This window comes from Conger conger, chromosome 17 (genome assembly GCF_963514075.1).
Source record: "Conger conger chromosome 17, fConCon1.1, whole genome shotgun sequence".
Classification (NCBI taxonomy): domain Eukaryota; kingdom Metazoa; phylum Chordata; class Actinopteri; order Anguilliformes; family Congridae; genus Conger; species Conger conger.
The window spans coordinates 22,593,196-22,616,898 of record NC_083776.1 but is presented as its reverse complement, the minus strand read 5'-3'; the positions used below and the strand labels follow the sequence as shown (position 1 = coordinate 22,616,898).

Sequence of the window (23,703 nt, the reverse complement as noted above, 5' to 3'; positions counted from 1 at the left end):
ATATTAATTTCAGGGTTTATTTTTATACAAAAACAAAAATGTAACTCATAACCGAAAAGACGTGGGTATTACACTGTGGTCTGTCCAAAGGTGGGGGTTATTTGGTGGGTTTGGCCTCTGCGGGGTTCTCCCCCGTGTCCAGGGTTTTGAGGAGCCGGAACAGCCCCGCCGCTTCACGGATGCGGCTGAACTCGATGCAGAAGGCCTGCACCTCGATGAACAGGTCCTGCACGTTGATGATCTTGTTTCGGATCAGAGACTGCAGGAACACGCAGACCAGCCGAACCAACCGGTTCTGCGTCGGAAAAAACGAACGTTCAAAATGAATCGCGTGTGACCTTAAAGCAGTAGACTGACAGACATTGGTTTTGTCTAAGATGGAAGGGCCTATTGAATGGGAGAGTTCTGTACAACAGTGCAGATTACTGTATAGACACTGTACACACACAGGATACAAATCCACCCCTAATAATGGTGCCATTACTGAAGCCACTGGTTTGACTCCTCAGGGATTTGAACCCACAACCTGGTGATGGGCAGAAACACTTAACTAAAGGCTATTCACAAACTGCTTACCTGCATGTACTTGTCTTTGATTTGCTCGCAGGTTGAAATACAGTTGGAGATGTACAAATGAATGAATTCTGGTGGAAGGTCAACTGCTGTAGTCAATCTGTATGACAGAAAAATAACAGGAAACACAGACGTTGATCAGAGGGGTCCAGTGTGAAAATCTTTTGTTCAGTAGAAGGATGTCCTGCATATTTTCAGTTTGTCAAATTTCGTGAAAAGCTTGGTGATACAGTGATGCTCTTCAGTTGGACATTAAGCATATCACCCCCATTTCACACCGTCGGTTATTCGGTTTGCCTCAGCTCTACAGTTCCGTCCACATAGAACAGTGTGTGTGTGCCCGCTCGAGAGCGATGTGCCACGGTCACCTGTTGACCACCTCCATGGAGTGCAGGGACATGTCCATGTTGACCAGCACGGAGAAGTACTCTGTGATCTGACTGGACTGCATCAGCTTCAGCAGCATCTCGATGGCCACCAGCGGATTGTTCTCCACCAGGTCGGGCAGCTTGGCCGGGGACAGGCCGATGTGGTACACCAGCTTCGGCTCTTTATCCAGCTCTCCCAGGAGCTGCGCAGAACGCACAGAACAACTGCTCATGGAGGATTCCCCAAACACCATTCCCCAGCGATCAATGTTTGTTTCTGTAGCACCACTTCTGACACATTTTATAACAAAGTCTAATTGCAGTGTTTTTTTCTACTTCCTGTTGGTGTAATAAACACAAAGTATGATCCAAATGGTGCATAAAAATTTGAATGCCTCGTGATACATCTCTTTACCGTGTGGTGTTGTGAATAGGTCTTGTGTGAGAGACCCATTGCGTGATGCGCTGACAGTTGTGAATACGTCTCGTGTGAAAGACCATTGCGTAGTGTGCAGAGAGTTGTGAACATATCTTGTGTGAGAGACCATTGCGTAGTGTGCTGAATGCATGAATGCATTGAGTAGTGAATGCATGTCATGAGACTTCTCATTATTGTGTGATGCGCTGCAGGCTGTGAACGTGCCTGTGACTGCTGCTGTGCAGAGAGGGGGCTTTTGAAGGCCTTGGACATGATGCGCTTGATCTCCACGCCAGTGCTGTTCCTCACACACATGGAGCGGTCCCACTGCACGCAGTGGTCGGGCTCCGAGGGGTTCAGCCATGACAGCTCGTCCTCACACACGTGCAGAGGTGGCGGTGGCCGGATGAACTCAGGCCGGAAGTGACCTTATTGGTGGGTAAAACCATATTTGTCAGCTGTTTCACAACCATGAAATGCACAGAGAAGGCTGGTGTACAACGAATCACACTTACTCTCCAGGGGTGGGCGTGGCCCAGTGACCAAGGCCTCTGTGATCTGATTTGCTACAGAGCTGTCGAATCCTGAATTGGATGAATCTGGGTCAGGATCGTTAAGGATGCTGGGAAAACTTGCCTTACTTTGAGTGGGTAACTCTGACTGTCGCTCTGAAAAGTTAAGGGAAGCAAATGTGTTAATTACACAAATATTCTGAATGTCTTTACACATTCAGCAGCAGCAATAATAATACAAGGTCTTGATTAAAGTTTCGGAAATGCATTCAGGTGCCTAATTTAATCCAAATAAAGATTGTTTCGTCGCCTAGCGACAAGTGCACCCTCAGAGAAAATTAAATCCGTGTGAAATAACCAACAGTCAAAAGAAAGGAGAGCCACCCACCTGCTAGTGCTAGCTGAAGCCCACTTATGTCTATGGATTGTGGCATGTTTCCTACGTCCATGCAGGATACCTGCCGCGGCGTCTTCTTAAACAGCTCCTTGGGAGGCGCCAGCATGAGCTGAGACAGGAAGAACTTCTCCTGCTGTGTTATGGGTGGGAGAAAACCTGCAAATATTCAAATGTTGTGCCATTTAAAGTTAGTTGCATGAAAACCGCTACATTAGGCATTTTCGCTGTATGTAAACAACGTACCAGACAGTGGTTTCTCTTGCTCTTCCCCAACCGGTGAGGGATTTAAAAGGTGGGCAAAGACCGCGGCAAATGGATTGGCGGCGAGCGGCTCTGTGCGGTACATTTCCCATAGTAGGTACAGAGCCGTGAGTCGTTGCGGCGAACTGGGCAGTACTGCGAGGAGGTCCGGTTGTTGTAGCAGCATCACCAGAACTGAACCAACGCGAAAATGTTCTGCTTTCCCAAAGAAGTGATGGAAGGCAGTTGACAGACTCTCGAATGTGTTAGCACAGGCATCTTCGGAGATTATGCCCAACAGATTGGACAACTCCTTTGGTGCCAGGGTCATTGTTGTTGTTATAGCGCCAAACTGCAGAAACATTCACTTATCTTCCAGTTGCTAGTTAGTTAACTCCTCATCCTAACTCCCCACTCTAACGTTACAACCTGAAACTAGTAGCTAGCTAGCTAACGTTAGCTACAGTAACAACGCATAATAATCCTCAATGAATTCCAAACTTAATTTATTTATAGATAAATAACTAAATTATACATTACTTGATAAATCTCGAATATAAAAATAAGAAAGCTGTCAAATATACCTTCTATTAACTAAATTTTCCAAGCTGGCTAGATTTATAACGATGCATTCAACTTTGTTTGCTACTACCATAACGCGATGTACGGCAATTCAGTGACTTAACGACAACGGCCCGCCAGTTTACGACAAAGCACTGTGGGATACGTAGTTTAATCATGTCCTTCCACAAGAACCTGTTACTGCATTTTCTGTGTGGAAATAGCGTTTTCTCCATTTAAGCAACTTTAAGTCATACATAATCAGTTTTTTAAAAGGTCGAACTTTTATTACAAATGACTACGAGCTACGATTCAGTACGATTACTGGTTTCACTGCCGTATAATTATTTTTCTGTGAACCGGATATACTTTCGTTTACCTGGTTTAGTAGTACCCAGAAGGCTTTGGTTCTTCCTTTCCGACATTTCCCAGGCAGAGTGAGTACTTTCTGCAATAAGTCGCATGTACAATCTAACTTCATCCTGCCCTATAATACGTCAAATATAACAACTTGATCGCACAACTGCATACTATAATTCTTAATAATCTATTTCATGTTATTCTTCAAAAGATTTTGTCCATAAATGTTCCTTTTTTGACGAGATCGGAATTATTCAGGCAACACTGGAAACTCATTCGTGTGACGTTCATGTGGCAAAATAATACATGTCATTCTATGTTGGTCCACTAAATATGTCAATATGTAGTGTTTCACCCGTAAGAATTTGGTTGTAAGGAAACATTTGCTGTCTTGTCAATTTATTCGCTACAATGCTAACCATTGTTATTAGCTAGCTGAATTTAAGTAGCCTGGTATGGCAACTGGAAGCTATTTGAATGTAGCTCGGTAATGCGTGCTAGCGAAGTAAATTAAATGTTAGCTAGCTAGCTATAGGTAGCTCAATAACTTTCTTGCATTTTCCCTGCGCAGGAAAGTGCATATGCGAAGTAGAACAGACGTATTTATTTTGCAACTACTCCGCAAACATGAGACACCTAGCTGTAGTAAGCTATGTGTTCAGCTGCATATATTTAACCGAATAGTAGAGCCAGCTGAATTGTTGGGTAAATATGCTAGGTGTAATGGTGAAAGTACTTTGCTACTACTAGCCACTATACTTGTGAAGTGGCGTCGCTGCTTTGGTTGCCTATCAGTCATGGCCTTAGCAAACACTAGCTACGTTTTGGCAGTTTAATCGATTTCATTTCATGCTCTTCCCCCCCTAGATGGCTCCCATCAAGAAAGGAGAGAAAAAGAAGGGGCGTTCTGCCATCAATGAAGTGGTTACCAGAGAATACACTGTCAACATCCACAAGCGCATCCATGGAGTGTGAGTATAGCTGAAAAGTTGGATTATCACTAAATGCTGTGTCTTATAGCTTTATAAGGACATGATGGGTTTGAAGTGTGATTTGGACCGCAACTCCTTTGGGCCATTTGGTCACCAAGTCCTTTGTCGGAATCCTGGTCATATTTGACATTATTTATGTTGGAGGTACATAAATACATGTTGGTACATTTCAAGGTGTGCAACAGTTCTGTTTTTGGGAACGGCGTGCAATACACTGCTGGAGCAGCGTAGCTTGCAGTTCTTCACATTATCCAATGTTTAAGGACAGTAAGAAGAGGCGGGAAGGACTGGTTGCCGATGACAGCCGTGATATATTGCAAGAATGTACACCCAGAGAATTAAAAGTAGTGGGCTGCTTCATACCGTGCTGTGCCCACTGGCCTGCACATTTGTGGCTGCACATGCATTTTGTAGTTATGTTTCAATATTGGATTTGTTTTTTGCTGATAACACTATAATTGATGCTGAACAACAGTGCAACTCCGTTTTCAAATGATTGTTTTTCTTTTTAACCATCTCCTTAGTGTGCTGGATAGTTTTGATCCATATAATATTGTGTTATTATGCTTGTGATTTAAATTAAACGAGCTGTAAATGTTATCCTGCAGTATTTAAATATTTACAATGCTGTCTCTGCGCTGCAGGGGTTTCAAGAGACGAGCTCCCCGTGCTCTGAAGGAAATCCGCAAGTTTGCCATGAAGGAGATGGGAACTCCTGATGTGCGCATCGATACGCGTTTGAACAAGGCCGTGTGGACCAAAGGCGTCAGGTACCGTTAAGTACTGCATTGGAAATATGACCAAAGAACCAATTAGTCTGTTCTCTTGCAAGATATGGCCCATGCCAAAGTGTCAAATTGGGGTATGGTAAAATTTTTACGTACATGGGGTATCTTGCTTTTTTTCCTGGACCGCTAGCTCTTTTATGTATTTATTTTATTTAATCAGGAAATGCCACATTGAGATCAAAATCTCTTTGGCTAGGGGGACCTGAAATAAAACGGTTACCTGACACAACAATGAACTTACAAACAACATATGGAGAATGAAATGGAAGAATAGGAGTGTTTAAAGCACAGCGGATAGAGGGATAAAGTATCACATCACAAGAGCGGAGCTTTGTAAAGGAGACGTGCATAATGAGTGAGAGGGTGCTTTTCTAGGAAAGCTGTAATTGCTTGGATTTGCTTGCAGGAACGTGCCATACCGTATCCGCGTGCGTCTGTCCAGGAAGCGAAATGAAGACGAAGATTCTCCCAACAAACTGTACACCCTCGTCACATACGTTCCTGTCACAACATACAAAGGTAAGCCCATCGACTGCAGTGAATTCAGGCCATTGTATGAAGTGTTTGGCAACGGTTTTGTTGCAAGTCTTGACGCTTCCCAGTGCTCCTATTTGGACTGCCGCTTCATCGAATGCAAGATGCAAAGGCTGGCCTAGTTTCGATGGCAAGCTGAAATGAACAATGATTCTAATGGTTTTTTCAGTTCGATTGTCTTTGGTCTTATGGAGGCATTGCACATTGATATTTAAAAATTCTGGTATTGTAAATGTTTCAATGGATTCCTCTTCTTTTTTTTTTTAACAGGTCTGCAGACAGTCAATGTTGATGAGAATTGAAATGTTCTTTACTTCTAGAGAAATAAATTTGTGATGGAACATTTGTATCATGTCTGGTTTTTCTGCATTTTGTACATTGAAATATCTTTGAATTTTGGTTAATCCAAATTAGGATAGTTTTACTCAAACTGTAAATTGTTTAGTAAAAAATATTTGCAAGTATATACTAAATCCTCAAGTGTATAATCCATTGTCCTGTGGTTATATTTAGCCAATTTTCCTTGATATAGTAGCTTTTTTTAATGTCTCAAATTAAAGGCTGTAACAAGAAGTGTCCCAAGTTTGAGATGATCATCAAAATGAAATGTATTTGCTCTGACAGTTTATGAACTCTTCGCAAACAGCTGTTACTCAAAAACGCAATGGATGAGAGTCTGTAGTCTTCAAATTAAGAGAGAAACAAATTATTTATTTCATAGCATGTAAAAAAAAAAGGGGAAACTGAATGGAAAAATACTCTAAGTGAACCTGATTAATACCAACCATCAATAATGTCTGATTTTCACTTGAGCATGGTGCTTCTCCCAAGCATTTCATGCTGATTGCTTGGTCAGTACTGAATTGAACTCCTTATACTTGGAAATATTTTCAAAAATACAGTGGTGGCCAAAATTAGTCGAACCTGACAGATCTGAAAATATTTACCTTTTCTTGCCTCTAAAACATGATTTAATTTCATAATGTTCATGAAACATGCAGATGGTTGCTATGAGCACAACAAATATCAGATGAAGTGAGTCCTACTGTTTTTATCCACTTTTAACTTTAATATTTGGTATGTCCACTTTTTGCAGCAATTACAGCAGCACATCTCTCTGGCATAGTGTCAATATATTTCTTGAGAACTTCAACACTGATGTTATCCCATGCCTTCTGCAACTCAAGCCAAAGGCTTTCTTTTGAATGTACAATTGATCTGTCCAGTTTATTGTCCAACTCGCCCCAAATTTGCTCGATGGGGTTGAGGTCCGGATTTTGAAGGGGCCAGTCCATCATTTTCAATGTTCCAGCAGATTCCTTCTGTCGCAGGTAGTTCCGGCAATAGTTAGAAGAATGTTTAGGGTCATTGTCCTCTTGGAAAATAAATCCAGGCCCAATAAGACTCCCAGATGGTACTCCGTGCCTCACCAGAATGTTGTGGTATACGTTCTTATCCATGATGCCATCAATTTTCACTAAGTCACCTGTTCCTGAGGCTGAAATGGCACCCCACACCATAACACTACCCCCTCTGTGTTTAACTGTTGGCAAGAGACACTCATTTTTATCTCCCCCTCCCTCCGTCGAACATATACTCTTCGCTTGTTGCCAAACACAACTCATCGGTCCACAACGCTTTATACCAATCTTCCTTTGTCCATTTCTTGTGTTCTTTTGCAAATTTCTGGCGTTTCACTATATTTTTCTCTCTCAGTAATGGTTTCTTTGCTGCTATTCTGCCAACAAGTCCTTCTCCCAGTTTCCGACGCACAGTTCTTGAAGACACTGTTGCACCATTAGTCATTGTGGTGTTGATCTCGTCACGCAGTTCTCGTGAGGTCTTTAAGACTGAGAATTTTGAGATGCTTCACTTGTCTGTCTGAGAGTTTCTTTTTTCTACCTCTCCCCTTTCGGTTCTGGTGTGAATTGGTGGCATCATGGCGGTCTAAAGTGTAATTTACAGTGCTTGGACTGCATCTCAAGTCCTTGGCTATGTGGCGGTAATAAAAAGGGCCTTTATTCGAACCCGTTGCTCACTGGTTAGCTCCTTCTTCACCTTAGCCATGTTCAAAGAGCAACATGTGCTTCAAGACTACTTCTAGAGCAGGGGTGTCAAACTGAATCGCCAGGGGGCCGCAGTGTCTGCGGGTTTTTGTGGTTTCCTTTCAATCAGCTGCCAATTAAAGCCAATTAAGGCCTTGAGAACAAGGCGTGTGGATACTTTAACCAATGAATTACTTGAATGAACCCAGAACACCCTAAAAACCAGCAGACACTACGGCCCTCCAGGACTGGAGTTTGACACCTGTGTTCTAGAGGCTTTGAATTTATACCAATTGGTGGTCTGGCCTCAGTGACAAAACCCTGATGTTCCCAATCACTTAATGAGCAGGTTAGGCCTTGTACATTCAAAAGAATCACACAGCTGTGTCCTAAGACTCTTGCATCACCATCAATTTAACCACGATCACACCTGACAATGATTACACAGGTAATTTGGCTTCTTCTGTGAAGGACATTGATTGTGTGACATTGACAGTGAAATAGGCCTAGCTTGTTTTTTGTATGGAAAATGATGTAAATCTCCTTATAATGGCTCTATTCTATGGTTTATAGAGCATAATGATGACTTCGTAGATTTTTTTTGGGTATTTTAATGGCCAATTCAACTAAAAAACTAAAACAACTGAAACCTCTTAAATATGCCAAGTGTTCCAATAATTTTGGCCTCCCTTTTAGGTAGCGTAGTTGTACACTGAATGGCCACTATTGGGTACACCTGTCTAGTAGCAGGCCCTTTTTGCCTCCAGTACAGTCTGAAATCTTTGAGTTATGGAAGGTGCTGTAAACATTCTTGAGGGATTTTGGTCAATGCGGAATCAATTCTGGTCCATTTCATCCAGAATCTTTGGCCACGTACCTCCCGTTCCACCTCATTCCAAATGTGTGCTATTGGACTCGATCTGTGCTTTGTGGTATGGCACATTGTCAGGTTGGAAGTATCCACTTGAAAAATGGTAGACTGGCTATAAAGGAATACACATGATCAGCAGCAATGCTAAGGTATGCTGGAGCATTCTAAGGATGCTGAATTTGTATTGCGGCCATACCATTGACACAAAACAGGTTCATGCTGATTCATGCTGCTTATGCCAAATTCTGAAATCTGCATGTCATAGATTTTCCAATCTTCAATCGTATGGCCACTTGAGCCTCATCTACCTATTTGCTCGGATGGGAACCCAGCATGGTCTTATGCTGTTTTAAGGTTCCAACACGTGTGTCCAGAGATGCCCTTCTGCACACCACTCTAGTAAACACTTATTTGAGCATTTGTGGCCTTTGTTTGCTTGAATGGGTCTCCATTTTCCTCTGACTGCTCTCCTTTCCAATTATTTTTCTGTCCACAGAACTGCCACTGGTTTTTATTTATTTTATTTTATTCTGTTCTCTTCTCAAGGTGTGTGTGACAATCCCAGGAGATCAGCAGTTTCTGAGATACTCAAACCACCCTGTCTGGTACCAACAATAATTAGTATAATTATTTACCATTTCTATCTTTAGAGTCGATTTTCTCAACCTGATTTTGGATGATATTACAGCACACCATTTTTCATACAGCAGTCATCCTATCATTATGAAACTTCGCACTCCATATCCAGGAGAGTGTTTTTCATTTCCTGTTAAAAGCTTTTGGGGTGGGTACAGCATCACAGATCTCCTGAAACTTCACCAAATCTAAAATTTCTAGAAGAAAGAAATCTTCTTTAGAAAGAAAGTTATTTCTGAAATAATTATATAAACTATTTTGCCTGGTTCAGATTATAGACTGCTACAAGAATGTTCAAATTTGTCATTTCTACAATGCAAATGTCAAATTTCAAGTCCTTGCCTCATGATAATTGAACTGTACCTCTGAAGTGATCTGGAACACCAAAGATGCATTTTCGGTGGAACATAACCTTAAGATCAGAGACCCATTTCCTACAGGCAATTAATTCCGTGGGTAATCCAGTGCTCACGACTTCTAGGAACACCCCAAAGAAGCATTCTTCTATGAATTCTCACTTCATGTAAGTGTGTTTCTCTGAGTCTGAGGCTTAATGGCTATGGTTTCACATTATCACAGTGCATCAATGCACTGTATTGCATGGGATTAGTTGTACCTCTCAGGTTGCCTTTTATGGGGAAAAGTGCAGATTACCTGACCTGTGCTGCTTCTGGCTCCAAGAAGTGAAATTTCACACTTCCTGTCAATTCTTTTCTAGCAAAACCTCACCTGTGCACCCAATTGCGAGTGAATTATAACTTCTGCATTTTTGGTCCGAATATCTCCCATCATCTTCCTTCTCATACTTCTGATGCTTTCCTATTATCAAGACTACAAAACACAAAAGTGATCTCAGAAAATAACAAACTAAAAGTTTTTATTTGTATAGCAAATAAACACTTTAATACAAGTGTTTTACAATGGCCAATTAGAAGCATAATGAGGCATGCAAAAGTCTCAAATACGTATGAAATCAAACATGAGCAAACTGGGGTATTTAAAACAAGAAGCTGTTCAATAAATCACAAAACCATTTCATCAAAATCAAAATAAACTTTGCCAAAACTAGATGGAATGGAAAGCAAATTATAAAAATAGTGCTTCATTGATCATCTACTTTTAAATTAAGATCTTTTTGGGAATAAACAATGTGTGTCCAATCACTTGGTGCTTCTTTCTTCAGTGATTATTTATGGGGCTGCATATACAATAGCATCCATCCAATAGAGTGTGTTGAATATCTGTCAGAACCACACTTGATTGGTTTGACTCATTTGATGCTTTTAGTGTATCAAAGGGATTTATTGTTTAACATTCAATCCAATTAGCTGTTGCTTAGTTTTGCTAACATCTGAAAAATTATTTAAATGGCCAGTTCTATGTTATTTGTAGGAAGAGAGCCCAGTGTTGTAAGTTGTTGGAAAATGGCACTATGTTTTTAATTTCTTTACAAATTGATTGGTAAAGTATAGTGTGCACATGCAACCTTTCAGAATATATTTTGAATGTGCAGCCAGGAATTGTGGATTCAGTGAACGTGAAATCATAGCACGTTTCTTTCCCTACATGTGTCACCATAGCGATAAGCTGCTGGCTGGGAGTGCAGTTGACCATGTGACCCTGTTGACTGTTTAGAAGAACAATAGCATGTTACACCTGTACAGCTGCAGCAACGTGTGAAAATCAAGAACACTAAATCCCAGGACTCATGTGCACACATCCACACATATTTCTGTTAAATGTCTGGTCAAACTCCTCAAAAATGTACTCATTAAAATGTAAAATAAAAATATAAGCAGAATTACTATTTTGGGGAATTCAAAAAATAGCTTAAATGTTATCATGCTATACTTATACACAGTAATCACCTTTTCCCCTCGCATAGAAATGCCCATGTGCTGTTCTCCTCATGCCAATTCTGGTCCAGTAAGGCTCCCAGATCAGCTCAAGAAGCAAATTAGGTCGAAGGAATATGGAGAGCGCTGACACGGGGAGAACATGCAAACTCCGCACAGAGGCCCCGGCCGACGGGGATTCGAACCCAGGACCTCCTTGCTGTGAGGAGGCACTAATGAACCCCTTTCTGAAGCCCCTTGGACTATTTTTGTATTTAAGTGAGCAAAACAAAGAGGAAGTAATTGAACAGGTGAGCCTTTAACCTTTTCCTGTATGAGAGACAGTCGCACTAACCACACCATATCATCTGGGTGCGAGGGCTGCTCTCTTTTTGCAAACACACAAGCACAAACCAAAACAGCTTTCACAAGTAGCAAAGTATACTATTGTTGTAACCAATAATGATTCTAATGGTATCGCTTCATGATAGTTTATGGTAGTTATCATTTGGAAACGTTTGCTGTTGTCATTATTCCCTACTAATTTATATTATATATAATATCTGATTCAACAAGTTGGAAAATAGGTAAATAATACAAGTATGTTAAGTGAAATGGAGTACATGGAAAATTGAAATACAATTTTTTTGTGGGTTCAACTAGGTGGTAAAAGTGCTTGTATAACTGGGGACACTCGGCACTTAACGGCCACTACGACAACTACGACAACCCGCGAGTTAAAGTGGGGGTTTGCTTCCTTATATCAACAACCCAAACTCAAACCAGAGAGAAAGGCTTTCCGTTCAAACCAAACCGATCACGTTTGACAAACCGCCTCGTTTGTCATCGGTCACGTGATTTTCTGATAACGATACAAGCCTTGCAGCGGGGCTTCCAGGAAAACTGAAGTACGTACTCGACACACATCTCGGTATCATTCCTAACATCAATATGGACTAGCTATATATGTGAGCCGGGCGTTTTCATTTAGTTTGCTTACTTAGCTCGTGCGAGCAAACTTAATATTAGCATAGGCTACTGCAGATATGTTATTTTTACTCTTAAGGTAACATACTTAGAGGATAGCTAGTTCATCCGTGTAGCTAACTTAAGGTCATACCTGATTTAATTACGTTAGCAAGCTGTCATAATATGGCAAGCAGTGTTATTGATCATTGTGCTTCAGTAGAACTGAATAACGTTACTTAAACTAGTTGATGCTGTATGCTAGCTAGCGCCTTTGCCCCTTTTGATGAACCTCTATCATCGTGATTGATAAAGCATGTTTTGCTTCCGATAGTGAAGGTACCGACAGACGCTCGATTAGTACAGATGTAAATAAGACGAAATGTCTTCGTTAGCGAAGTCAAGATACTTGTCGAAGGAAGGCCTAGGCTTAGTTCACTTTTCTACAGTTAGCTCGCTAACTTAACTTAATGTATATTTCAGAAGGGAGCGATTTTGTAATGCCAAGGATCATGGCGTTTCCCCAGTTTTTATCGACGGTCAGGTAATTTTATTTGGGACGTCAGATAAATTGTATTAGAAGAAGATAATGGAGACTGGAATCCAAAACCATACAGAAGTATTCGCACACGAAGCTTCCAAACGCGGAGTTGTGTGTCTATGTCCAGAAATGCTGGAGGTAGCAGAGGAGGCTTGCAGGGCAGGAGTTTACGACTTCACTGGAGAGATATATGCTTCTCAGCTCGCAGATTTCCCTCAGCTGGATCGGGGACTCTGTTTGCGCAAAGCGGACGCGCTTGCTAGATGCGGACGCATTGCCGAAGCTCTAGACTTTTATTGTGTCGCTGCAAAGCGGAACAGACTCTGGCCAGATGAACTTGGACACCTAGTCGAAAGTATTGCGCGCAGTCTACGTGAAAAAGAATTGGTTGTAGGGGGAGAGTTTATTTACAAAAAAAGCGTAAAGTCAAACAGTTTTCAGGAGAGAGGGGCCAATACAAATTGCAAATCGAGCGGTGGTGGGGGCATTGAGGGTTTTGGAGATGTGCTTGAGGACAAGCAGTCCTTAGACCTGTTTTCATGTTGCCTTTGCAAGTACTTACTGTCAGAACCCGCTACTTTACAGTGCGGACATACATTCTGCAAACGATGCTTAGAGGATGACAGCGTTACCGAATGCACAATCTGCAAGTTTAAATTGCGAAGAAAGAACGGACAGTCGCATAGCATATGGCTTACAGTAAATGTGATCCTCTGCAGTTTGTTAGACAAATGGTTCGATTCCGAAAGTAAAGCAAGGCGATCCTGGCAAGAGGGACAACACTTGTGGAAGAAGGGGGACCTCTCCAACGCCTTGGAGAAGTATGACAAAGCAGTGGAACTAGGTGAGCGATTTGCATGATTTGAATTAGTTCGTTTTTTATTTCATTTTTGTGCACGTTGTCTCAAAAATAATAGAGAGTAAAATAATAACGCATAGATATGCTTTGAGACATTTGAGGATGCTTGAGTTCGAACTGCGACCTTTTCACGTAATTCGAGTCTACTACCAGGTGACCTACTTTCCCCTTCGCAATCTATATACAAACGCTAGGGGCGTCACATTGCGGGTTAACTTGTATAACATATTTATGGCCCAAGCACCGTAGGGTGCGAAGGACCCTATTGTTATTGGAAGGATTATTATTATTCTCCCTCTTCTATCAAATGGGCATTTTTGAGGTGCTTGCCATGCGTAAAAAGTCTTGAAATTTTGCACACACATCAGGAGTGGTGGCCGTCAGGATCTATCAGATGCTCAGACCTGGGCGTGGCCGAGGGACTCGATAGCGTTTTCTTGTTTTGTCGGCATGGACTTCGACGTAAATGCACCTAATTTGGTAGGCATGTGGGTCTCCTCAAGACAAACACATTTCACATTTGCATCGATGAACATATGCAAACAGGAAGTCAGTCAGGATTTTGTGTGTTTTTACACGTACCAAACTTTAAAATACTCCTCCTAGGGGGTTCATCCCATTAACACTAAATGTGGTGAGAATGGTCTCAGGATAGTCATGATACTAAATTGGAAGGATATTTTTGATATCTCAAACGGTATGGTCATGGGGAGGCGTACAATTTTCATGTAATGCCGCGCCAACAGGAAGTAGCCATAAATTAATTGTCTACATCGTCTGACCTGGCTGATATTTTAAAAATACGTTCATTGTTAGAGTGTAATCAAATCCATATACCAAAAACGGCTTGATGTTATAACGCCACCATCTGGCAACAGGAAGTGGCCTTAATTTCACTCGACATCTGATGTGGCTGAAAATTTTGAAATATGTTTATTTTTGGAGTGTAATGAAATCCATATACCAAACACGGCTCAATATTATAGCGCCACCATCTGGCAACAGGAAGTGAGGCTTATATCATAGTTTTATGCATTCCAAGAGCGGCACCAACATCATTCATTGATCAAAGGGGAATTCCTGTGCACACTATACTTTGCCCAGGAAGGTGATTATTTCAAAAGTGTGTACATATTGTTAATTATGTCATTGGCACAACTTTGCCACCAAGGCGGCTGCGCCCATGGTGCTTGGGCCCGCTCATTGCTGCTTGCAGCTATATTTATAATTTGTTTTGTGGGTAAGTGCCCAATGCCAGCGGTTTTGCTTGGTTACACAGCAGCAACTTTCAGTGATGCTCATGTATCACAGTTTTCAGTTGTGATGGTTTTCGTTTGCTCACTCTTGGCAGAATTCTAGTTGTAGTTGGGTTCCACTTGGAAAAATATTACTGTGAAGCAAAGTGTAACAGTCTGCTCGTAAATTTGATTAATTGAGAAGCCAATCCAATTGTTTCCTGACAACAGCTCCCAGATAGATCCTTTCTATAAACATGGAAGTCTAATATTCATTCTTGATTAGCCGAATCAAATGCGTTACTCCAGGGAACATCAAATCCAAAACCAGTCCTGGTTTTCTCCTGGGTAATTAACTAAATAAGTAGTGCTACTCACAGGACAGACTCTTCACACCTGAGTCTCAGGCAAAGGGAGGGTGGAAAACCAGCCATTCTCAGCCCTCAAGAGTGATTTGATTATCTACTCTACACTAACATTTCGAAGGAAGGAGCACATTTGCTCCGAAGTTGAAAACATTTTGCTCCTAAATAATTTTACAGTAACACACATCAATATTCCACAGGAAATTGGAGTCCCGTTGAACCCTGGTCTAATCCTGTGGAACATGAGGTTTTAATTATCCATCAGCATGCAGCTGGATTATAGCTGTAAAGATGCAGAAGTATGAATGATAAGCTTGTCTGTGATTGGTAGTGGTCTTTGAGGTCTTTTTGTTTGTTCGCTGCTCACTTCTTAGTTCCTACACACTTATTTAATGTGCGGTTTGTCAATCATGTCTGACAAATGAGTAGTGCCAATTCTTCAGTTAACTACCTTGGAGGAAAGGGAACCAGGGCAGATTTGAGTATCCCTGCCCTAAAGTCTTATAGCCATTGTTCCCATTGGGGAGGTAGTGGTCGGTGTAACTTCATTGTGAAAAGCTTATGCACTCGTTTTACTCAATTTTGACTCCTCCCCCAGTTCCCTCTGACTGCAGCCTGATTGGCCAGCGTGCTGAGCTCCACATCGAAATGAAGAACTTCACTCAGGCCATTCAAGATGGGGACAGCATGTGCCGACTCAGACCCCTGTGGCCCAAGGTGATTGTGGGGGGGAATGTTGTTTGACATGATCATGTGAGTTGGGGAACCAATGGCAGCCGCTGAATATAGTCTGGAATGCATACGCAGGGGGGGGGGGGAGCAATATGTTTAAGGGTTGTGCTTTGTGTTGTTCAGAGAATGTATTATTTTCTTATATTTTTAAAATTTTATTTCTGGTTTGTGAATTGATGGCACATCTTGCTGAATTCCCCCTCCAGGTGTGTGAGTAGGACTATTGTGTGGTACGAGTTAGGAGTATGTGTGTTAATATGCTGCTGTTTGTGTGTGTGTGTGTAGGCCCACTGCACGAAGGCTGCAGCCCTGACGGCTGCTGGTCTGAAAGAAGAAGCCCTGCAGGAATACCTCCTCTGTGTGGCCCTGTGGCCTGAGTGGAGCTCCGCCAAGCTGGAGGCCCAGAAGGTAAACTCACTCACTCACTCACTCACTCACTCACTCACTCACTCACTCACTCACTCACTCACTTTCTCACCCACTCACTCACTCACTCACTCACTCTCTCACCCTCTCACTCTCACTCACTCACTCACTCTCTCACTCTCTCACCCACTCTCCCTCTCACCCACTCACTCACTCTCTTCCTCTCTCTCTGCCTCTCTCTCTCTCTCTGTCTCTTCTCCTGATTTAGGATATAATTCTGCTCCTTTGTTATCTTCTCAAATGCTTTCCTTCACCTTCGCTCCTTTGCTGAGCCTCATCTGCGCCGTATTTGGTGTGGGTGACCGAACATGACCTGGATTTCTTCCTCTATTTCCGCCAGATCCTGAGTGAGATGTTCTCCTTGGTGTTTGAGAGAGATGGTCTGCTCACTCCACTGCGACCTCACCAGGCTCCTCCCCTTTCTCTCCCCCTCAAGTCTTCCTTCCTTCTGGGCTCCCTCTGCCCAACTACTCATAGCCACAGCCTGGAGGCTGGTTCCTCCCAGGTAGGACCCTGTCCAACCCTCACCCTTCTCAGATACACGCTCACGTAGGCCTCATAGCCGCGGTTTGGGGGCACTCCAGCCCTTCAGCCCTCAACCCTCTCAAATACACACACGCACAAACACACACACACACACACACACTCTGTCTCTCTCCTCTTGAGGCTCTTGAGAAAATATTATGTGTGGACCACAGTACCATAAACCTCTGGAATCTGGTTATTCCAGAGTCAGGGGTCAGGGGTCGCCCAATGTGATGGTATCAGTAGCCCAGGTGGGCTGGATCTCCTGAAGTCCCAGTCAGCTCTGAGTATACTACAGTCCTCCTTCAAGGACACCCAGACCCTAACCTCCATCCTCTCTGGGCTGCCTGCTCCCCCAAGCCTGAAGAGGAAATGTCCCAGTGACCCCCTGGGCTGCACTCACCCCCCCACCAAAGTACTTAAACCAGGTACGGGTCTCCACTCACCCCCCACCAAAGTCCTTAAACCAGGTACATGTCTCCACTCACCCCCCCACCAAAGTCCTTAAACCAGGTACATGTCTCCACTCACCCCCCACCAAAGTCCTTAAACCAGGTACATGTCTCCACTCACCCCCCCACCAAAGTCTTTAAACCAGGTACATGTCTCCACTCATCCCCCACCAAAGTCTTTAAACCTGTTACAGCTTCTGCTGGTGCTTAAGTCATTGCAAGTCTTAAATTACTATGCTCAGGACTTAAATTGAGTGTGTAATGACTCAATAAAGTGATAAATCAAGGAGAAAAATTACCTCAATTAGAAGCTAACACAAAACTCTCAGCTGTCAGACCGGTATTTGTGTATTTGTCACCCCACTGTATATATTAGGCAGACTGTTGTGTGAAACTCAGCATAAACACATTTTATTCTTGTGTTGTGAACCTGTGAAGTGCAGACTGTGTGTCAGGGAGGGAAATACTGTTGTGTTTATTTCTGTGTGTCCTCAGGTGTTTCCTGCGTTCCTGTGCAGTCTGGGGTCCGGGAGGTGCCCCCCCAGTCGATTGACAGCGCTGATATGGAGTGTCCCCTCTGTATGAGGTAATGCATCCCCAGCCAATCGACTTGCAAGGATATTGTAGCACTTCATATCCTAACATACTGGTGTCCTGTGTATGGAACTTCTGTCCAGCACAGTACTTCAGCTTAATGGCTTCAGTATATGCTGCAGGCTGCTCTGGGTAAATGTAATTATTCCCTGGCCCTCTTGCTGCCCCCTAGGCTGTTCTATGAACCAGTGGCCACGCCCTGTGGACACACCTTCTGTCTTAAGTGCCTGGAGCGATGCCTCGACCACAACCCCAGCTGCCCCCTGTGCAAGCAGAGTCTGTCTGAGGTAGGCCTCCCCAACCCCTGCTGCTCCCTGTTTGTATGTAATTGTTGCTACCATTCATTTTTGCAAGGGTAACGGCTAATGCTGCTGTGTCTCTTATCAAAGCTCCGATGCTGAGTGTATACTTTTATTTTTTGGTTCTCCCTCTGACTAATCTGATTAACATACATGTCCCTACAGAAGTGCTTTTAAAAAAGTACCAGGAAAGGACAAATTTGCGATGTTTAGCGGTGCTTGCTGAATCACTGCATGACAGATGGCGAATGATATGAAGATCGTCCCTGGACTTCTTTTGTCCGAGATGGGGAAGAAAACCTCTGGTTTTCCTAGACCCTTAAATGCCGTTTTAACGGAGGCATGTTTTGGAATCAGCATGTTTCGTTTTCAGAACACAGCTTAGTTTTTTTGTGGCTTTACCCAGTCACAGTATTGAGTTTCTCTTAGAATTTTTGTATTTTGAGTGTGTGTCTGTGTTCGTCCGTGTGTGTGCACACTGCAGTATCTGGCCACGAGGGGATATCAGAAGACAGTATTGCTGGAGGAGATTCTGCAGCGCTTCCTTTCTGAAGAGCTCAATGAGAGGAAGAGGGTCCATGAGGATGAGCTGAAAGAGCTGAAAGAGTGAGTCCACCACACCCCATGTCACTCCCCCCGTCACTCTCCGTTTGGCCTGTTAAGATGCTGGACCGTATGGGGTCTTTGCTGGACCTAGGCGGGCTCTGCTGCACTCGGGCGGGCTCTACTGCACCCGGGGGCGCTCTGCTGGACCTAGGGTGGGGAGTCTACTGGACCATGGTTGGCCACCCCTGTGCTGGACCTGATTCATGACTTAGTTTAGATTATATTTGACTGGTTTTTCCTGTTGTAATCAGCCCTTGTGGTCATTGCTCTTCATAGTTCCTTCAAAGTTCAAGTTGTGGGTTGAGATTTCTGAGAAATATGTGCACATTATTTGTCTGGGGCACATACACGCACATATGCACGTTTATACTTTGCAGTTCAGATGCAGTAGGTGTTGCTCTTCCTCTGGTGTAATTGTTTGTGTTCCTGGTTTCTCATCGACAGCCTCAACCAGGAGGTGCCCATCTTCGTCTGCACGATGGCGTTTCCCACAATCCCCTGCCCGCTGCACGTGTACGAGCCGCGGTACCGGCTCATGATCCGCAGGTCCATGGAGACGGGCACCAGGCGCTTTGGGATGTGCATCGCTGATGAGCTCAACCAGGGGTGAGTGCTGCGGTGGGTGCATGACTAAAGCACGGGACCTTGGTGCAGGCATCAATTTGTTACAGTTACACACCGAGATTCGCGCCCCGGACCTGCCAAAGCCGAGATTGGCTGGCTCACGTGGCAGAATTGGCTCGCCGCTCCAGGGGTAGGGGGTAGGGACTCGGCCGTATACAGGCCTGATTGCACTCGTCTCAGAGTCAAGGTCAACGGGAACCTGAGACGAGACGAAGTGGCTTGTCAAAGACATGTTGCTCTCTAGACCACTAGATCTCTCCTGGGCCACCGGGGGACGGGGCCATAGCGATGTATCGTCAGCTATCATGGGCAATGGGAATAGATAGGGTACACTTGGCTACCAAATTGGGGAGAAAATGGGGGAAACAGAGCTATTTGCCGAAGGCATTAAATATAAATATAACGGTAGCTTATGTACTCCAGCCTTGGTGCTTTAGAAGTGAGTGATTGTGGGGGTCGGTTAGTTGCTATCAGTCCCTCTGAACCTTAAGAGCAGGTCTGAGAGCCCGTCTCTCTCCCAGGTTTGCGGATTTTGGCTGTATGCTGGAGGTCCGGGATGTGAAGCTCTTCCCAGACGGCCGGTCGGTGGTGGACACCGTCGGAGTGTCGCGCTTCCGAGTGCTGAGCCACGGACTGAGGGATGGGTACCACACGGCCAAGATCCAGCACCTGGAGGACCACAAGGTGTGCTGGGGCGTCTCGGTGCAGCCGTGTCTGTTTGACAGAAACCCTGCCAGAGAAGTTTTGTAAATGCGTGTGTGTGTGAGGTGTGTGAGTCTGTAAGTGTGTGTGTGTGTGATTTGTGGGAGTTTAACTTAATAAGTGAGTGAGTGTGGATGTGTGTGTGTGAGTGAGTGTGGATGTGTGTGTGTGGGTGTGTGTGAGTTTAATGGTGGGTGATCCATGGTCCGCCCCTCTTCATCTCTGCCCTGTTGTGTTGCCAGGTGGAGGGGGAGCAGCTAACGGAGCTGGTGAAGCTACAGGACTCTGTGTACGAGCAGGCAGCAGCCTGGTTCTCCTCCCTCAAAGAGAACCTCAAGACCCAGATCCTCAGCCATTTTGGAAACCTGCCAGCCAAAGACCCCGATCCACAGGTACTGCATTGTTTGACTGAATCCTGTGTGACATCTGTGGTAACATCTGCTCGTTTTAACTAAAATCCTTCTCCCTTGGCCCTGTGTCTGGGCTTAGATATCATACAGCTGATTCTTGGGTGGATGGCCTGATTTGTTGTTGCTGATGTATGAATTGACATGACTTGACGAGTGGCTAATCCAGCCTGTTGAGCGGTTGTTGCTTTGCACGCATGTTGTGTTGACTACATCAGACCGGGGCCAAATATGTAATTGTTTTAGATTCAAATACTTTCCTGTGCCCGATTTGATCTTGTCTGGCAGAATTCAGCCAACTAAGAGGACCATAAGGCAGTGTTTGCACTTTTTGGTTTCATGGTTCAAATACACCAGACAAGTTCTGTAAAGTATAGAAAAGTATTTGAATCCGAAACAGTGACGCATTTGCCCCAGCCCTGGATGACATTGCTTATTGTAAATGGCAAGCGGACTGCATTTATATAACCCTGTTTTCCAAAGCACTTTACAATTGATGCCTCTCATTCACCCGTTCACGCACACCAACTAACTGGCAAGGCAACAACCAGCTCAACAGGAGCAATTGGGGGTCAGGTGTCTTGCTCAGGGACACTTCGACACCCAAGTTGGGGGGGGGGGGGGGGGGCTTGCAGCTGCAGCCAGATGACCGCTCATACCTCCTGAGCTATCCTCACTCTCTGGTGTTGCTCTCGGGCTCTTGCCCTGCTGCTGACGGTTGGGTCTCTCCTCTCCCGCCCAGGGCAGTCCCGATGGGCCGGCGTGGGCCTGGTGGCTCGTGGCCGTGCTCCCCCTGGAGAGCCGCGCCCAGCTCACCATCCTGTCCATGACCTCCCTGAAGGACCGCCTCCACGCCGTCCGCCGCGTCCTCCTCTTCGTGTCCCGCAAGCGACTGCGGTGACGTCCTCTCTCCAGGGGGCGAACCGAACTGCCGCCCTGCCTGATCTCAGCAGCCGCTTGCAGAAGCGGACGTGACTGATGCTGATGCCGGGTTTACTCACGCAGAGTGCCCGATGGTCGTTGGGCCATGAGGAGCCTCTGACCGGGCTTGCTGCTGAGGTGCTGTGGTGTTTACACATCACTACTGCGGTCCTGGAAGCAGCCCTGGCACACACAGCCTTCCCCAGGTGATATTTTACAGCCTGGAGGGTCTGGGCCCAGCTCTGCAGAGAACATTACTGCACTCTGTACATGTTCACACTGTTCATGGTCACACTCATCACTTGGAGGCAGCCCGTAGCCTAGTGGCTAAGTTGCTTGACTGGGACCCAGAAGTTTGGTGGTTCAAGTCCCAGTAACTGAGTCAAATTGAAGGCACAAAAATGACATACAAGACTCCTAAAAGTGAACTTAAACTTGAAGAATCGGTGTAACTGCACAGGGGTTCATACGTTTCTGAAAAAAGGACCTAAAGTGGAACGTAAATCATCGCTCATCTGGTGTTCACTGGCCCCCGACTGGGCCACTTCATTCTGCGGTTCATATCGTCGGGGCCGGTGTTTGAACTTTCACCAGTAACCGTAGAATAAAAAGTTGGGTAAAATATGTCAACGCATTATTATGTACCCTCTGCAGATATTTGCACAAAGTTACATCAACTGCAATAAGATGACTGAAATGTAATGACTAAATACGGAAACATTCCGAATCACTCGACTGTTTGAGGAGCTACACATCCTTGGCATCCATTTTAAAGATGTGATTTGAAACCAATGGAAGGATTTCCTTGTCTGATGCTGTGTTTTGATTGGTTTCAGTCAGTGTGTTATTGGCTGTTCCTGTTAGACCCAGTGGTTTCCTGAGGTGTTTGCCTGTCATTTTGATTTGAGATGGTGCTCCACCAAACTCGTAAACTTGACTGAGTAGTTCAGTGGCTGTCAGTTTAGTGACACAATGTGTCCACCGCTGCTCATCCCCACATACTGCCCGTCAAACTGCTGCTGAGTTTGGTGAGATACTCTGAATCTCTTGAGCCGTCTCTGTAGGAACAGAAAGTACACAGGTACAGTGCCTGGTTGGATTGGCTGTTTATCTCTCCAGTTTAAGAGCAAAAAACTCTGTCATTAATATTTCTGTCATTATGTCATCCTCATAAAATGCTTTCTTTATAAGCTAACCTGGGGGAGTAACATCCCTGTCCTGATGTTCCTACAGATACTCAACATCAAAAGGTTGCCTCATTTGAATTATTTTCAAAGAGGTCAGGTATTTGTGGAAAGTACATGTAATCTCAAATCGGTGATTCTCATTGGAAGGTCATTCTTTCACAGATCACTGTAAAGAAATGAAGTGAGTAGCATGCTGAAAGAAAGTGGTGATTGTCATTTCTCTACTTTTCTGCTTGGTAGGATGTCTATCACTTAAACATTTTTGTTTTTACAAAAAATGTTGATATAGTGGAGTTTGCACATTTCTGTCAGAGTCGTTTATGGTTTCAGCTTTAGTAAAAAGCTTTAGCTACCCATGCAGTGTGTTTATTTGGTTTAGCTTGCTTAAGTGAACAGATAAAGCTGTTTTGCGTGCTTGTAGGTCATTCTACAAACTGAGCTGATTCCCCCACTCTCTATGACATTAAGCTTTTTTCATTTTCTGTTGGGTCATCACACAATTGCTGTACATATTGTACATTCCTACTGTAATGACATTTTCTATTGAAATAAACCATGAAAATAATAAAAGTGTCAGGGTGATTTCCTATCCCTGTATAGTCGGTAGTGCACATTGAGGAATTTTGTATTAGGCATGCTATTATTGATGTATGAACAAATTAACAAAAAGCATTTCTCGCTCATTTGAAGCATCTGCTTGTGGTGATTGTTTTGTTTTTCTCTGTTCATCTCCATGAGTTTCCATGATTCCGTACAGTGGGAAAATACACGCTCAGAGCCAGCATTCCCTGGAGCCTGATGATGTCACTGGTGAGCTGCAGAGGACAGCGTGTAGCCCAGGGATACTGCAGCTTAGTAAAGGCCTGATGCAGGACACTCAAACGTGTGAACAGTCATGTGACGTGTGCTGTCCCCTTACATCACTGCTTGCAGGTGTAGCTGCTGCGTTTCTCATTTACGTCCCTCTGCAATGCTCACTTCCTTTAAACGTCCCATATTGTACACATTATGAGTGTTTTATTTTAGATCCTGTTATCCAGAAGACGTTTGTTCTTGGTACTGAAAAGGACACAATCTCCATCCAGTTTCACAGGTCCATTCTCCAGCGCCTCTCATGAGTTTTACCAAGAAC

The 23,703-nt window shown here is 44.1% G+C and overlaps 3 protein-coding genes across 5 annotated transcripts; 2 read left to right on the top strand and 1 right to left on the bottom strand.

The window, feature by feature from the left end:
• Positions 1 to 3: 3 nt before the first annotated feature.
• Positions 4 to 3,383, bottom strand: cnot11 (CCR4-NOT transcription complex, subunit 11). Its single transcript, XM_061225683.1, has 7 exons — positions 2,512 to 3,383; positions 2,260 to 2,424; positions 1,875 to 2,027; positions 1,585 to 1,787; positions 942 to 1,144; positions 577 to 673; positions 4 to 295 (listed from the first exon to the last, which is right to left on the bottom strand). Exons 1-7 carry the CDS (start codon positions 2,870 to 2,872, stop codon positions 98 to 100), a joined length of 1,380 nt encoding a protein of 459 aa, XP_061081667.1. The 5' UTR covers positions 2,873 to 3,383; the 3' UTR covers positions 4 to 97.
• Positions 3,384 to 4,241: 858 nt separating this feature from the next.
• Positions 4,242 to 6,084, top strand: rpl31 (ribosomal protein L31). Its single transcript, XM_061225684.1, has 4 exons — positions 4,242 to 4,400; positions 5,066 to 5,191; positions 5,616 to 5,728; positions 6,014 to 6,084. Exons 1-4 carry the CDS (start codon positions 4,297 to 4,299, stop codon positions 6,043 to 6,045), a joined length of 375 nt encoding a protein of 124 aa, XP_061081668.1. The 5' UTR covers positions 4,242 to 4,296; the 3' UTR covers positions 6,046 to 6,084.
• Positions 6,085 to 12,023: 5,939 nt separating this feature from the next.
• LOC133116568 (LON peptidase N-terminal domain and RING finger protein 2-like) lies at positions 12,024 to 23,071 on the top strand. Of its 3 annotated transcripts, none has more exons than XM_061226269.1 (12): positions 12,024 to 13,481; positions 15,695 to 15,813; positions 16,114 to 16,236; positions 16,595 to 16,759; positions 16,985 to 17,207; positions 17,727 to 17,817; positions 17,998 to 18,112; positions 18,609 to 18,730; positions 19,175 to 19,336; positions 19,876 to 20,038; positions 20,299 to 20,448; positions 21,211 to 23,071. In XM_061226269.1, the coding sequence occupies exons 1-12, from the start codon at positions 12,686 to 12,688 to the stop codon at positions 21,436 to 21,438; spliced, it is 2,457 nt and encodes an 818-aa protein (XP_061082253.1). In that variant the 5' UTR covers positions 12,024 to 12,685; the 3' UTR covers positions 21,439 to 23,071. The 3 variants fall into 3 exon arrangements, with proteins under 3 accessions (XP_061082253.1, XP_061082254.1, XP_061082255.1); XM_061226270.1 differs by having other exon boundaries at positions 21,206 to 23,071; XM_061226271.1 differs by lacking the exon at positions 16,595 to 16,759.
• The last annotated feature ends 632 nt before the right edge of the window (positions 23,072 to 23,703 follow it).

Coding starts and splice junctions, on each gene's coding strand:
- rpl31 (XM_061225684.1), top strand. CDS start 4,297: ATGGCTCCCATCAAGAAAGGAGAGAAAAAGAAGGGGCGTTCTGCCATC. Junction 5,192..5,615: donor GTGTGGACCAAAGGCGTCAG/GTACCGTTAAGT, acceptor ATTTGCTTGCAG/GAACGTGCCATACCGTATCC. Junction 5,729..6,013: donor TCCTGTCACAACATACAAAG/GTAAGCCCATCG, acceptor TTTTTTTAACAG/GTCTGCAGACAGTCAATGTT.
- cnot11 (XM_061225683.1), bottom strand. CDS start 2,872: ATGTTTCTGCAGTTTGGCGCTATAACAACAACAATGACCCTGGCACCA. Junction 2,425..2,511: donor GCAAGAGAAACCACTGTCTG/GTACGTTGTTTA, acceptor GAATATTTGCAG/GTTTTCTCCCACCCATAACA. Junction 2,028..2,259: donor GCTTCAGCTAGCACTAGCAG/GTGGGTGGCTCT, acceptor TTAACTTTTCAG/AGCGACAGTCAGAGTTACCC.
- LOC133116568 (XM_061226269.1), top strand. CDS start 12,686: ATGGAGACTGGAATCCAAAACCATACAGAAGTATTCGCACACGAAGCT. Junction 16,237..16,594: donor CCAAGCTGGAGGCCCAGAAG/GTAAACTCACTC, acceptor TATTTCCGCCAG/ATCCTGAGTGAGATGTTCTC. Junction 16,760..16,984: donor TGGAGGCTGGTTCCTCCCAG/GTAGGACCCTGT, acceptor TGGTTATTCCAG/AGTCAGGGGTCAGGGGTCGC.